The sequence below is a fragment of the Eumetopias jubatus genome, unplaced genomic scaffold, assembly GCF_037043125.1.
Source record: "Eumetopias jubatus isolate StellerSeaLion01/CBP00866 unplaced genomic scaffold, mEumJub1_p1.0 scaffold_10, whole genome shotgun sequence".
Lineage (NCBI taxonomy): Eukaryota > Metazoa > Chordata > Mammalia > Carnivora > Otariidae > Eumetopias > Eumetopias jubatus.
In genome coordinates, this window is record NW_028274816.1 from 61,135,297 (window position 1) to 61,149,725 (window position 14,429).

The 14,429-nt window shown below is 55.1% G+C and overlaps 1 protein-coding gene across 3 annotated transcripts; it reads left to right on the plus strand.

Annotated features, from left to right (window-relative positions):
• Positions 1-5,794: 5,794 nt before the first annotated feature.
• On the plus strand, positions 5,795-13,256 carry MYADM (myeloid associated differentiation marker). Of its 3 annotated transcripts, none has more exons than XM_028094693.2 (3): positions 5,795-5,902; positions 9,367-9,443; positions 10,822-13,256. In XM_028094693.2, exon 3 carries the CDS (start codon positions 10,824-10,826, stop codon positions 11,790-11,792), a length of 969 nt encoding a protein of 322 aa, XP_027950494.1. In that variant the 5' UTR covers positions 5,795-5,902; positions 9,367-9,443; positions 10,822-10,823; the 3' UTR covers positions 11,793-13,256. The 3 variants fall into 3 exon arrangements, with proteins under 3 accessions (XP_027950494.1, XP_027950492.1, XP_027950493.1); XM_028094691.2 differs by lacking the exon at positions 5,795-5,902 and adding an exon at positions 7,144-7,209; XM_028094692.2 differs by lacking the exon at positions 5,795-5,902 and adding an exon at positions 7,810-7,834.
• The last annotated feature ends 1,173 nt before the right edge of the window (positions 13,257-14,429 follow it).

Here is a 14,429-nt window from a genome sequence, read left to right on the forward strand (position 1 = left end):
GATTGCTAACTCTTGGACTGCTAGAAGAGAGAGAAATATATCATTATCTTGCCTAGATCTGCATTGTTTAATACGGCAGCCATTGGCCACATGGGCCTATTGAACATTGGAAATGTGGCTAGTGTCATATGTTGAAATTTTTGAGGTATTGGATTAAATATGTTGTTAAAATTAACCCTTTCCTTCTATTTCATTTTAATGTGGCTACTAGAAAATTTAAAATTACACACATGGCTCACATTATTGTTTTTATTGGTCAGCCCTTGTTTCAGCCACTGATATTTTGCCTTTGCTGAACTAGCATCTTCACTAGTACATGGGTTGTTTACCCGTTGGTGCCACCTGAAGTCTGGTGTGTATGGGATCCCCTAGCAAGAGTGGGTCATGAGAAGAGCAGGGGCTCAGGAAGAGTTTTGAGGAACTCTAGTATTCAAAGGAGCATGAGCTTACAAAGGAGTCAGAGAAGGGGCCCAAAGAAGCAAAAGGAAAACCAGGAGAATGATGTGCCATGTAGTCCTAGAGGACAGTGTTTCAGTTGGAAGGAGACACCAGCATCATCAGTTATCCATATTAGTTTGCTGGGGGGGGGAGGCGGGGGGAGGGTCCATAAGAAAGTACCATGGACTGGGTGATATAGAAATTTACAGAATTTACAGAAATAAACAGAAATTCATTTTCTCACAGTTGTGCAAGTTAGAAACCCCAGATCAGTGTGCGGTTGGTTTTTTTCTGAAGCTCCTCTCCTTGGCTGATAGACTGCCATCTTTTCTTTGTCTTCACATGGTCACAGCGTGGCTATACCTAATGTCACTGAACTGTACACTTAAAGATGATCTAAAAGGTAAATTTTATGTTACGTGCACTTTTACCACAACTAAATATAACTATCATTTCTTGAAAAGTCAGTGAAAGATTCTTTGAGTGGGAGACACTAACTATCCAAAAAGAGGAAATAGTAATAGCAATATCAAGGGTATGAGGAGACGGATGTATTTAAAAACCACAAAGCTAAGAAGGATTTTGGCATGAGGTAAAAAGAACAACTCTGTACTTGTTAGGGGAAAGTGGTCCTGGAAACAGAGTCGGGTCTGTGGTTTTGGGAGACTGGGGGACTTCCCAGATGATGTTTTCCATCATCTCTCAAATAAAGGAGGCAGGTCACAGGCCGAGAATGGGAGGGGGGAGGGCTGGAGGCAGAACGGCGTCTGAGATTGAAGACAGTAAAAATGGTGCACTTGTCACCATGGAAACGAGATGAGTTGACCAGGCGAGAGCAGTATGGGACTGTGGGCAATGTCGAGAGCTCACGGAGGGTTTGGCCACCAAGTACTCACGGTGGGAACATTCAGCACTGTAAGGTGACTTTCTTCAGTAGCGTTCAGTTGTTTAGGGATAAGCTCGGAAAACCAAAACGAAACCTGCTTGATGGGCTAGTTCTCCAAGACTGGGGCCTTACAGATACAGAGGGACAGGGCTGCCTGGGTGGCTCAGTGGTTCAGCATCCAACTCTTGATTTCAGCTCAGGTCATGATCTCAGGGTCGTGAGACTGAGCCCCATGTGGGGCTCTGAACTCAGCGGGCTGTCTCCTTGAGATTTTCTCCCTCTCCCTCTGCCCCTCCCCGCCTTTCTAAAATCAATCAATCAATCTGTTTTTTTTAAAGATTTATTTATTTCAGAGAGCGAGAATGAGAGAGAGAGAGTACATGAGGGGGGGGAGGGTCAGAGGGAGGAGGAGGCTCCTCGCCGAGCAGGGAGCCCGATGCGGGACTCGATCCCGGGACTCCAGGATCATGGCCTGAGCCGAAGGCAGTCGCTTAACCAACTGAGCCACCCAGGTGTCCAATAAATAAATAAATCTTAACAAAACAAAACAAAGACAGAAGGGCAAAGGAGTGTTAGATGCCTAACATGGCAAGAGTATTATTGAAATGATGGACCCTGGAATCATACCCAAAGGAAAGAGAGGGTGGGCAGATGTGGGTTCCTATCAAGTTAAGAAAAGGTCATGGTGAAAAAAAAAGAAAAGAAAAGGTCGTGGTGGGGGCTGCTGAGAAAGCAAGGTGGAAGGAGGAGTGGTTGAGGTCAAAGGGGCGTGGAAAACTAAGCAGATGATGGAGTGGAGAGCACCATAAATGCTGCATCTCCTCTAGGTGCCTCCCAAAGGCCTTCCCATCATGTGGAAAATAGAAACACGATGATATTTTTACAGCTCATTGAGGTAAACAGATAAGCCTGCTATAGACAGAGGCAACCAGGCCACTCTGAGGGCCGAGGAAATCAATGTCCGCCAGCCCACCTATGACCTGCTCATGGCACATCAATTGGGAAGCTCTTTAGAGAATGTCCGGAAATCATGTGGAAAATGAGGGCAAGTGACCGGGAGGTCAGTAGATGACAAAAAGGTGGTATGGCCAGAGAACAGGCTGGCGGGGGGCGTAATTTGTTTCTCCCTCTTTTTTTAAGATTTTATTTATTTTATTTATTTGAGAGAGAGAGCGAGCGAGCACGGGGAGGGGGCAGGAAGAAGGGCAGAAGGAGAGGGAGAAGCAGACTCCCCACTGAGCAGGGAGCCCTATGTGGGACTCCATCCCGGGACCCCGGGATCATGACCTGAGCTGAAGGCAGAAGCTTAACTGAGCCACTCAGGTGCTCCAGGGGTGTATTTGTTTCACTGAAGGCCAGAGAAGAATACTTAAAGAAGTTGCTTTGGGGTGCCTGACTGCCTCAGCGGGTACAGCCTGTGATTCTCGATCTCAAGTTTGTGAGTTCAAGTCCCATGTTGAGTGTAGAGCCTACTTAAAAAAAAAAAAAGGAGGAGAAGAAGGAGAGGCTGAAGTTGCTTTGATAGGGGAATTTGATTTTCTGATTGTGGAATACTTCCAAAGGACTTAAAGCAAGGGTTGGACTTGAGCAGGGAGGAGCTGGAGCAGGGTGGTGGTGACTGAGAGAGCCAGCATCTAGGAGTCTCCCTCCTGTGTGGTGCCGGAGTCATGGGTTTCCATCATCTCAAGAAACCCAACCTCTCTGGGGAAAACTGAGATCTGGACACACAAGACCGTAATGCCCCTCGTTCTTCCCCCCCCTTCCATGAGGTTCACAGCTGGGTATACCGGACAGCGGCAGGGTAACTCCAATTGCAGCTACTATTCCAGGTGCGATCTCCCTGCTGGATGAAATCAACCCAGCCCTTGGCATCTAGAATGGCCAATCCATTTATCTCTATCACAATAGACAGAGGAACTAGATGCAGTTTGCTTTCATTAGGGATGGTGTAGTAGCTAAATAGTAGCCCCAGAGATATGTCCACATCCAAATCTCTGGAACCTATAAATGCCGTCTTATTTAGGAAAAGGGTCTTTGCTGATGTGATGATGAACTTAGGGATCTTGCGGAGAGGAGATCATCCTGGGTTATCCAGGTATTCCCTAAATCCAATGGTAAATGTCCTAATATCGTAATAAGGGGGGGTGGGAATATTTGAGACAGACTGAAGAGCAGAAGAGAAGGTGCATAACAACAGGGGGTAGACACTGGAGTGATGAGGCCACAAGACAAGGAACCCACAGTTACAAGAAACTGGAAGAAGCAAGGAACCCATTCTTCCTTAGAGCCTTCAGAGTGAGTGAGGCCCTGCTGATAATTCGATTTCAGATTTCTGCCCTCCAGGATTGCAAGAGAATAAATTTCTGTGTTCTGAATCACCAGGATTGTGATGATTGTTACTGCAGCCCTAGGACACTAACCCAGATAAACAGCAGTATTGTCTTACCTTCCCCTGGGGTTACACTAACTCTCCGACTATTCTTTAAGATACTTGAACTGCATCTATGACATAATGCTGCTAACACCTGAAAAGATAAGACCTGAAAAGCAGGAAGGAGCAGATAGATATACTGTATGTCTTATTAAGACACACACATGCCAGAGCGTGGGAGATAAACACCATGAAAATCGGGGAGCCTGTCGCCTCAGGGAAGTTACCTGAGAATCAGGTAGTCTGAGGACAGTGGGAATATCCCATGCAGATGAAGTTATTACATCTCGAGCCCTTTGCCACTAACAAATGAGATAAAATCTCCATGAGAGGAGATATTCCTTAGCCTGCTTTGTGCTCACATTGGAGGCACCCAAAAATATTTGTTGATGAATGAATGCAAGTTTCAGATGGACCTGGAGTACGTATGGAAAGATCCACATGATACTGATAGAACAGAGCTCCGTAAAACCCGTGTAATTCCTGAGTGGTTGGGGTGAGAGGAGACTCTTTTATTCAATATAAGCCCCTTTCAATCCTACCTGAGTTTATGCTAATGAGATGAGTCACGGGGAGCCCCTAGGTGCCTCAGGAGGGGGCTGACTGCCAGAGAAACCAATCCTGTGATTGGGAGGTTGGAATTTTCAGCCCTACCCCCTGACCTCCCTGGAGGAGATTGAGCTTGATCATGGATAGCCAGTGATTTAATCAACCATCCCATGTAATGGAACTTCCATAAAATTCCTAAACAACAGGGCTCAGAGACTTTCCGGTTGGTAAATGCATCAGGGTGCTGGGAGGTGGTATTTCTACATGGACGCTCGGCATCTCTCCTTCCATACTTTGCCCTATGTGTCTCTTCTATTTGGCTGTTCTGGAGTTCCATCCTTTGTAATAAGTCAGCAATACTAAGTAAAGTGCTTTCTTGAGCAGTGCTGAGCCCACAGCGTGCTAGGTTTCCTAGGGACACCAGCCAAACACCTGGTCACCTGAGAATTATGTTGGGCTCCCACCATCATGAATTGAGCAGTGACTTTTTCCTCCCTGGAATAATTAAATCTGGGTTGTTATTTGCTTTCCTTTCCTTACCCACTCCCGCTAACAGCAGCATCTGTGTACCCACTGAATGGCCCTATTCACCATCATGTTGACCCACACAATATTGCTTCTGATCAAGGAATTCCATTTATTAGGCAGTGGGTGGGCAGGCCCATGTACCCCATCACCCCAAAGCAGCGAGCTTCATAAAACAGAGGTATAGCCTGTTTGGAGAGTGCATTACAGTGCCAGGTTGGACACAACATCCTTGGTGCTGGGGGCTGTCCTACGGGATGGGCAAACACTCCGAACCAGGGGCACATGCATGGTGCCAGATTATACATACCCAGGAACCCTAAGGTATCACTTCTCAAGATCACACCCGGTGACTCATTCTTTCAATGTTTGCTTCCTCTTCCTGCTACCCTGAACTCTGCTGTTTTGGGGTTTTCACGCCGAAAGAAAAACACTTCCACCAGAGAGCACAACATAGTAAATTGTGCGGGTGGAGGCTACCCCCGGAATATTTAGGGTATCTCAGGAGTGCCGCTAGTGGGTCAAAGAGGGTGGCTGACTGGGGCAGGAAGCGGGAGAGAGATGCCTCTGCACTGGGGGCCAAGGAGGTGTCTGAGTGGAACGCCGGGGACTACGCTGGAGAACCTCCAAATCGCACCGTGTCCTGACTCCTTAGGTAGGGCCGGGATGCCTGGCTCATGGAGACCCCCTCCCCTATGCAGAGCACAGAATGACAGAGAGGGTCTGTGCCTATCCCCTTTGAGGGGGCACAAAAGTGGGCAGGCACGTTCCTCCCTCCATGCCACCCCCCCATACAGCCGAGCTCACCGCTTCTAGGCCCCCCAGCCCCTCCCACCTCCGTAGGCACGCAGCCTGCTAGACAGGCTCCCGGACCCCTTCCGACCACCCCACCCCGCCGCGACTCGCGCGCCTTCCACCCTAGGGCTGGGTCTCAAAGCCTCCTTAGTTGTCCTCCTGGAAGGCACCCAGCAGCGCCCCGTTAGCTCAGCGTCGTGGAGCATCCGCAGCCGCCACCAGGCCCCGCCCAGAGGCAGCCGCGAGCGAGGCCGCGCCAGGGACGACTGCAGAGCGCGGTGAGTGAGCAGGGCCAGCAGGGAGGGACCCAGGCGTCCCGGTCCCCGCCCCGACCCCGGGCAGGCATCCCGACCTTCAGCTTCAGCTTGCTTCTGGACTCCGTCCCTCAGTTTCAGGGCCCCAGAGTCGCCCTAAGAAAGGACCCCGCAGCCCCTCCCTGTTGTGGGCCTCGGGCAGACCAGCGACTCGGGCCCCTCCCATATTGCAGAAACCAGGAATCTGAAGCCCCCTGCCCCCCAGCCCCGTCCTCATCGAGCTCCTGAGCCCCTCCCTCAATCCGGGAACCAGGAATGCAGGCCAAAAATATCTCTCCGTTCCAGACCTAGGAGGCTCGGCTTGCAACCACATCTGAGCGGATGAAAACCCAGGAGTCTGAGCTTTGATTGCTTTTTGCGCCAAGTATCTGGGCCTCCAGCCTAGGCGTCATTTGGAACCTGGGAGTCCATGCCTCCGACTCCCACCGCCCTAGATCCAGGCGTTTTGCTATCAACAGCCCTTCCCCTGCCCCCATCGACTGTGACATCTGGGACCCAGGAGTCCCGCCCACCAATCCCTAACACCGCGAGTCCCAGTATAAATGAGGATTTGGGGACCCAGGAGTCGGGGACCTCAGCCCAGAAACCCGTTAAAGCCTAGAGATCAGCAGCCTCAACTATTTCGCCTTTCAGAGACCCAGGAGACAGAGACCCTAGCCCACAGACCCCATTAAACTGAGAGGCCTAGTCTCCCAACCGGCTGCCACCCAGATGTCCAAGATTTCATCCGTCCTGGAAGAGCGGGGCCGAGGCAGACGGGGAGGGGAGGGGGCCGGAATGGAGAGAGAGGGTTGAGTGAGGTGAGACTGGGGTGGGGGACCTGGGCTGGGGGCTCGCCCTAAACAGACGCTAAACAGAGGGGTTGCCATGGCAACGGCCTTCCCGAGCCGCGCCTGGAGACTGCGCTAGGGCCGAGTCGGGGAGGGCAGCCCCCAAGAGCCCCCACACCGCCAGCTGTTGTGTCTTCCTGTTTTGTCACCACGGCAACAGTGACCTCAGCCCTCCACCCCCACCACTGGCTTGGCCGGGGAGGCTCGGTCCATTGTACCCGGGGAGGGGCGTGGTCTTTTCTTGGCCCCGCCTCAGGGGTGGGGCTGGGATACCCCAGCTCGGGGAGTCCCTTTCTCAGCCCGAAACCCGCGCTCCCGCCGGGTCCCCGGCCCCGCCCCCGGCCCCGCCCCCGCCCCAGCCCGCTAACCCCACCCAGTAAGCAAACCCTTACAGTTTGCAGCTGCCGCCTCTGCTCGGCAGCAGCCGCCACTGCGGGAGAGGTGAGGCTGCGGGGACCCCCCCCCGGCGCGGAAGCTGCGGTCAGGATTCCCGGGTGCACAGGGTGGAAAGGGTTGGGGTCCGGAATGTCTGACTCTCTAGAAAGACTAGGGCATGGAGCAGGATCGGGTTCTGGAGAGGACAGGGCTTGAGACCTGCACTCATACAGGTCATCCATCTGAAAGAGGAGGGGAACGGGGGTCCTGAATCCTGCGTCTGAGGGAGGAGGGGCTGGGGGTCTGGACTCCCGGGTCTGAGGGAGGAGGGGCTGGGGGCCTGGACTCCTGGGTCTGAGGGAGGAGGGGCTGGGGCTCTGAGTCCTGGGTCTGAGGGAGGAGGGGCTTGGGGCCTGGACTCCTGGGTCTGAGGGAGGAGGGGCTGGGGCTCTGAGTCCTGGGTCTGAGGGAGGAGGGGCTGGGGGCCTGGACTCCTGGGTCTGAGGGAGGAGGGGCTGGGGGCCTGGACTCCTGGGTCTGAGGGAGGAGGGGCTGGGGGCCCGGATTCCTGGGTCTGAGAGAGGAGGGGTTGCGGGCCTGGATTCCTGGGTCTGAGGGAGGAGGTGCGGGGACCCTGGGCTCCTGCGTCTGGAGGAGAAGGGGGCTGGGGGCCTGGACTTCTGGGTCTGAGGTAGGAGGGACATGGGTGTCTGGGCTCCTGGGTTTGAGAGGGATGGGGACCCCTATGTGCTCTGGTTGAAGGGGGCTGATACCTAGTAGAAGAAGGTCTTCAGGAGGGGAGGAGCTTAGAGTTGGGAGTTTGGGTTTGGGAAAGAGAGTGGCCTTCCCCGCTCCCCACCCCTCCATTCTGGGGACAGAATTCGAACTTTGGGCCCCAAAGGCCAAAAAGCGAGGACTGGGAGGCTGGTGTCCTGGGCGGAGAGAAGCCAAGGCTGAGGCCGGCGTCCTTGGGTTGCTGAGAATGGAGGCTGGGGTTTAGGGACGCGATTCTCAGTCTGAGTGATGGGGTGTGGTGTTTGGCGTGGAGGTGGTGAGAGGGGATGGGCGTGGCCGGGGGAGCCCTTAAGCAGCGCGGAGAAGCCGAATTAGTGTTTCCTCTCTCTCCGGCTGTCTTTGGCGGTGCATTCCTGAGTTCTGACCTCAGGTGGTGGCTGGAAGCCGGGCGATAGGAGATGGACCCCTCCCCTCCGGGTGGTCCCTGCGCTACCCACCTCCTTCCTTGGGGCACTTCTGGAGTTGTGGCTCGCGCTTTTCCTCCTTCCCTGCTTGGGACCCAGCTGTACCCGCTTTCTAGAACGCCAGAGTGTAGGCCGGTCCTGACTTCCTCTTAACGGGTTTTCAAAGGGCGTGTGGGGGAGGAGGCGGCCGAGTCCCGCGTAGCACCTCCAGGTGGCCCGGGAGGCCCAGCCTTCACCCAGGGACCTGACTTCCGAGGGGTGGTGGGAGGTGTGGCTACTAATCTCTGGACTGGATTCCAACATCGCAGTTTCCGGCTTCAGGAGGGTGGGGGGGTTCCGCTGTGCAAACCCAGGGGTTGGGTTTCCCAGCCACTCATCTCCCAGAGACTCTCTTGGGGTCCAGGCTCCCATCCCTGCTCTAGGGACCCAGAAGGACCCAGAAATCCAGGCTTCAGACCTTTCGTCCTAGGTGGACCCTCCTACCCCGAAATCCACGAGTGGGGCGGGCCCTCCCGGAGGCCGGCGCGGGGCGGAGGTCCCAGCACCGCCCCACCCCCCCGCCCCCGGTCCCCGCCACATTCCAGATGGCTGGGATGACTTGAAGCCCTTATAAGGCCCGGAGACGCTGCGCCCGGCCTGGCCTTCCGCCCCCGCAGCCACCGCCCAGGGCCCCCCCGCCCGCCGGCCCCGCGGCTTTCTTGGGCTTGGGCAGGGTTAAGATCACTCACACCCACGCCGGCCGCGGGGCGTGCACTTTTACCGGGTTCCCTCCATTCCTGCCCCCGCCGTTTGGGAACTGGGGAGGAAGAAGGGGTGGGGCTTCCCTGGGGTCACCTCCGGGACCTCTCCGGCTCCCGGCCAAATCCCCGCCCCCGCTGGGAGGGCGCCCGGGCTGCAGAGCCTGGCCGCGAGTTCTGGGCGAGCCCCCGCGGCGGGCGGGCTGGTCGCCTGGGTCCCGGCAGGGCGGAGCCGGGGCTGAGTTTGGACGCTGACTCTCTCTCCCTCCCTCCTGTGTTCTGACTAGCCTTTTCCAGGTGTCGGACTTAATCCACCTCCCAGAGCCGGATCTTTCTCGGTCGGGGTTCTCGGAAAAGACCGCTGGTGAGTGAGCCTGAACTCCGTGTCTGTGGGAAGAGGGGCTGGGGGCCCGGACTCCTGGGTCTGAGGGAGGAGGGAGCTTCCCACCTAGACTTTTGTGTCAGAGGGAGGAACATCTGGGGACTTGGACCTGTGTACCTGGGAAAGAAGTGTGTCCAGGAACTGGGCTCCTGGGTCCTCAGGGCCTCTTGCAGGGAGAGCTGGGCAAGGTTAGAGCCTGTTCTGCTGTCCTCTAGGCCCTCCTGTGCCTGATCCTGGAAGGAGGAAGTTTCTTTCCCTGTGGCTAAGAGAGACCTTCGGAACCTTTTAGGGGTGGCAGTTGAGAGATTAGATGTCCTAGGGCCTGAGGGAGGATTTGGACACCTGGTCCCCAAGAGGCTGGGCCCTCTATCCCTGAGGGTCTTTAGGACAAGGAGGTAGAATTTGCAGGTTCTGGAGGGACAGAAGAAAGAAGCTGATTTCCTGGACTACAGGTGTCTGGTCAACTCAAGGCTGAGGGCCCAGAGTCCTGAGGTCTGAAGCTATGTAATCCAATGTGAGAGGCCTGGAGATTTAAGTGGAAGGGGCTGGGGCACTGGACAGTCAAGAATCTGGAGCACTGAGTTTCTTGGAAGCTGGGGAATTTGGAGGTTAGGCTCCATGTGGGGGAGGGGCATAGGCAGGAGGAAGCTCAGTGTCCTTGGGGGCAGTAGTCCAGGACGAAATCCCAGGTGGGAATTAGACGGAGGGCACAGACCCTTGATCTCTGAGGTGGGGGGTGGGCATGAGAGGGCGTGTTCCCGAGAGTTCAGACCCAGTTCCAGAGACAGGCTGGGAGGTTGGTTGGAAGCTCTGATCACATGTGGGTCCCTGAGAACGTTCCCACTTGGAGGTGGGACTCTTGAATGTCTGGAGGCTGGAAATGCAGGTGGGTGCAGGAGCAGGGGTGCAGAGCCCTGGGTAGCCAGAGGGAGCAGGTAGAGCTCAGGAAGCGGGGCCTCTCGTTCTGACCATGGTCCAGGAGGTTTTAGAGCAGAGTCCTGAGTGGCTGGATAGCTGAGTCCCTAGGGGAATGAGGGCAGCTTTGAGTGCCCAGGGTGGGAAGAAAGATAGATGGTTTTGCAGTTGTCGGGTTGCAGAGAGAGGAAAGGAGAGAGATGGCCTAGACTCTTGGGTTCTGACACGAGAGGTAGAAAACCGAGTCCAGAGGGAGGAGGGGCCTAGGACCTCGGTGACCAACTCATCCCCATAGGCCTGCAACTGTCCCACTTGGAAAACTGAAAAGCCTGCACCCTGGGTTTCCACCCCCAGCTAGAGTCCAGGTTACTTTGTTCCCAGGGGAGGAAGGGCTGATTCCCACGTTCGGAACCGTCGTAGGACACTTCCTTTCCCTTCTTCCCAGCCATGCCGGTGACGGTGACCCGCACGACCATCACAACCACCACGTCGTCATCCTCAGGCCTGGGCTCCCCAACCATCGTGGGGTCCCCTCGGGCACTGACCCAGCCCCTGGGCCTCCTCCGCCTGCTGCAGCTGCTGTCCACCTGTGTGGCCTTCTCCCTGGTGGCCAGTGTGGGTGCTTGGACCGGGGCCATGGGTGACTGGTCCATGTTCACTTGGTGCTTCTGCTTCTCTGTGACCCTCATCATCCTCATTGTCGAGTTATGTGGGCTCCAGTCCCGCTTCCCCCTGTCCTGGAGAAACTTCCCCATCACTTATGCGTGCTACGCCGCCCTTTTCTGCTTGTCGGCCTCCATTATCTACCCCACCACCTACGTCCAGTTCCTGTCGCATGGCCGCTCCCGGGACCACGCCATTGCCGCCACCGCCTTCTCTTGCATCGCTTGTGTGGCTTATGCCACCGAAGTGGCCTGGACCCGGGCCCGCCCCGGGGAGATCACCGGCTACATGGCCACCGTGCCCGGCCTGCTCAAGGTGCTGGAGACCTTTGTGGCCTGCATCATCTTCGCCTTCATCAGCAACCCCTCCCTGTACCAGCACCAGCCGGCCCTGGAGTGGTGTGTGGCCGTGTACTCCATCTGCTTCATCCTGGCGGCCGTGGCCATCCTGCTGAACCTGGGCGACTGCACCAACATGCTGCCCATCTCCTTCCCCAGTTTCCTGTCAGGCCTGGCCCTGCTCTCTGTCCTTCTGTACGCCACTGCTATTGTTCTCTGGCCGCTCTACCAGTTCAGCGAGAAGCACGGGGGCCAGCCCCGTCGGTCATGGGATGTGGGCTGCAGCAGCCGGCACACCTACTACGTGTGCAATTGGGACCGCCGACTGGCCGTGGCCATCTTGACGGCCATCAACCTGCTGGCTTACTTGGCCGACCTGGTGTACTCGGCCCGCCTGGTTTTCGTTAGGGTCTGAGGCTCCGACGACAGTGACGACGGGAGCTCTCAACTCCCTCTTGCCCGCAGAGGTTTCTTTCCCAAGTCCTACTTGCCTCTTCTGGCTCCCTCTCGCCTACCTTTCTCATTTCCTTCCCGATTCATCCGGCTCGTCTCTGTTCCCTTAGCTCCTGCCGCCTCTCTCCTGTAGCTCTCGCCTTTCCTTCCTGTTTGTTGGGTTGCCCACATCCTGTTTTGCCTGCTTGCCTCCTTCTGTTTTCACCTCTTCTTTCCTACCTATTTGTTTCTCAGCTCCATTCTGGTCCTCGTTTGTTTCCTCATCCGCCGGTATCCTGGCCGTCTCTGTGCCAGTTTCTTTCTTCCGATTTCCTTGGGAGCTCTGAGACTTCTTTCTTCTCTGCCACCACTCCACTGCCCCCCCACCTCCAAAGGTGCTGAGCTCCCCATCCCACCCCGCTCTTTGCAGCTGTTCGTACCCTGGGCCTCCCGAGGGGCCTCGTTGCCAAAGCATGCCTGCCCGCCCTGGCTGTGCCTTAGTTGGTGTGTACATGTGTGTTTGTGGGGGTGGGGGTGGGTGCCTAGGGATGGGGCTCCCTTTCTCCCAGTGGAGGGGGGTGTACAGTACATGTCCCCTTTAATCTCTGGAGGCCAGTGATCTCCAGTGGGCATGAGGCTTAAAGCACAGGCCCTGGGTCCCTGGGCTCTGCCTGGCCCCCAGCCTCACCTGATATTGGCTCCAGAACTTCTGCCAGGCTTACTAACCAGAATTTTTGCCATGCTTACTAAAATTCCACTGCCTGGAGGTCATCTTAAAGGAAGTAAAGGGTGAATGCTTTCCATCCCAAGGGCTGTCTGGGTTATTGAAAAAGGAGCTAGCAAAGAACTGCACGGTCTTAAGGACAACTGTCTGAAGTATTTATAGGGGACAGGGATGTGGCCCTCCCGCCTCAGTGTTAAGAACAGCATGGACTGCCTTTGCTGGGAGAAGAGGTTGGCCATCGCCGGCCTTAAACACAATGTGAGCCTGGGTTTGTTTGGTTGTTTTTGTTTTTGTTTTTTCCTTTTCCTGGCCACGAGGGCACAATGTACTGGGTGGCCCTCTTCTAAAAGGGAGGTTTCTTTTCAACATCTTTTTCGTGGGGGTGGTTGGGTTGGGTAGGTGGGGATTGCTGTTGCCATAGTCAGAGGAATTGAATTGCATTGCTTGAGTGTGGTACACACACACAAACACACACACACGTGTGTTTCTGCATGCTAGTTGCTTTCTGTAGCTGCTTCCTGCTTCTCTGGGACTCACACGCGTAACGTCATATATATAAATGTATAAATATATATTTTATTTTTTTTTAATTCCCTGGAGCTTCTGATTCCCATCAGTCCCCGCTCCTGCTGTCAACCACAGAGAGGGGACTTGTCCGTTTCCTCACTCCCACATCCATGATGTTCTGTTTTTTTTTACATCAATATAAAGGTAAAAGAAAAACTGTGCTTGCTTTATTGCTGAGGAGGAGGGCTCCAGGAGAGGGGGCAAGGTCCAGATTCTTGGGTCTGGTGGAAGAGGGGGCCTGGGGCCAAGACAACTTTGGCCTTTGGATCTCCCACATTTACTCTCTCAAGCCAGGATAACTAGTTAGGATTGAAATGGGTAAGATTTGTCCCTCCTTGGAATCCAATGAGCATTTCAGAAATATAGTGTCCCCATCTGAGTGCAACATTTCTTCCCGAAATCAACTCCTCGGGTTCCCCATCTCAGTAATAGGCTCCCGAGCCTGCGAACCCAGGCTCTGGTTCTTCCCATTGGCTCTGTCAGTCGCTCACCAGACACTGTCTGTCCAGGCTCCTGACCCGGCTCCTGACCCAGCTCAGGTATCATTTTGTTTGTCTTGAGTTAGTACCCCAGCCTCCTCCTTGACTAGCCCACCTCTTGCCCACCCTGGCCGCAGGGGGATGCTTCTAACCCCTGACACTGCCCTCCCCTGCTCAGATCCATATCTGCCTGCAGGTGATCCTAAAGCTCCTCCGTCTGGGCCTTCAGGATCTGACGCTGCCGACATTCCCACCCTCAGCTCCATCTTGCCCTCAGTTCCAAGCTCCCTGACACAACCTGTCCATAGAAGACCTTGATAAAGAGCAAACGAATTACTTCTACCATGAATCTATGTCCCAGAGAAGGTCCTGTTGCCTGAGGAGAATCACAAATACATAAACCCGCAAAAATCCCAGGATCATGCAACCCATTTTCTGCACTTAACACCAGCAAAAGCAATGGCAAGCGATATGTCGAGGGAGGGAGGAAGGGAGGGAGGAAGGGAGGGAGGCCCCCCCCCCGGAAGAGAAGGAAGGGCTAACGGGAATAGATACATTCCTTTTCCAGGAGAAGCCTCCTTTTGATATCTGCAGTGCCCACCCCGGAATTCCGACCCACACCAATGCCTGCCTCCTCCAAGGGCGTCTCGCCCCCCACCCCCGCTTGAACCCCTCTGGAAGGGACCAGGGAGAACAGCTCCAGTATTCGGGGGTGATGTGTTGGTGACGCGGCAAAAGCAGCCAAGCAAAGCAAGGCAGGATTCCCTAGGTCAGTTTCCAGGGCCACCCCGACCCCATATCCTTGCCCTTGGGCAGGCCGGACGCCTGGAGGTGGCTGGTAGGCAAGGGC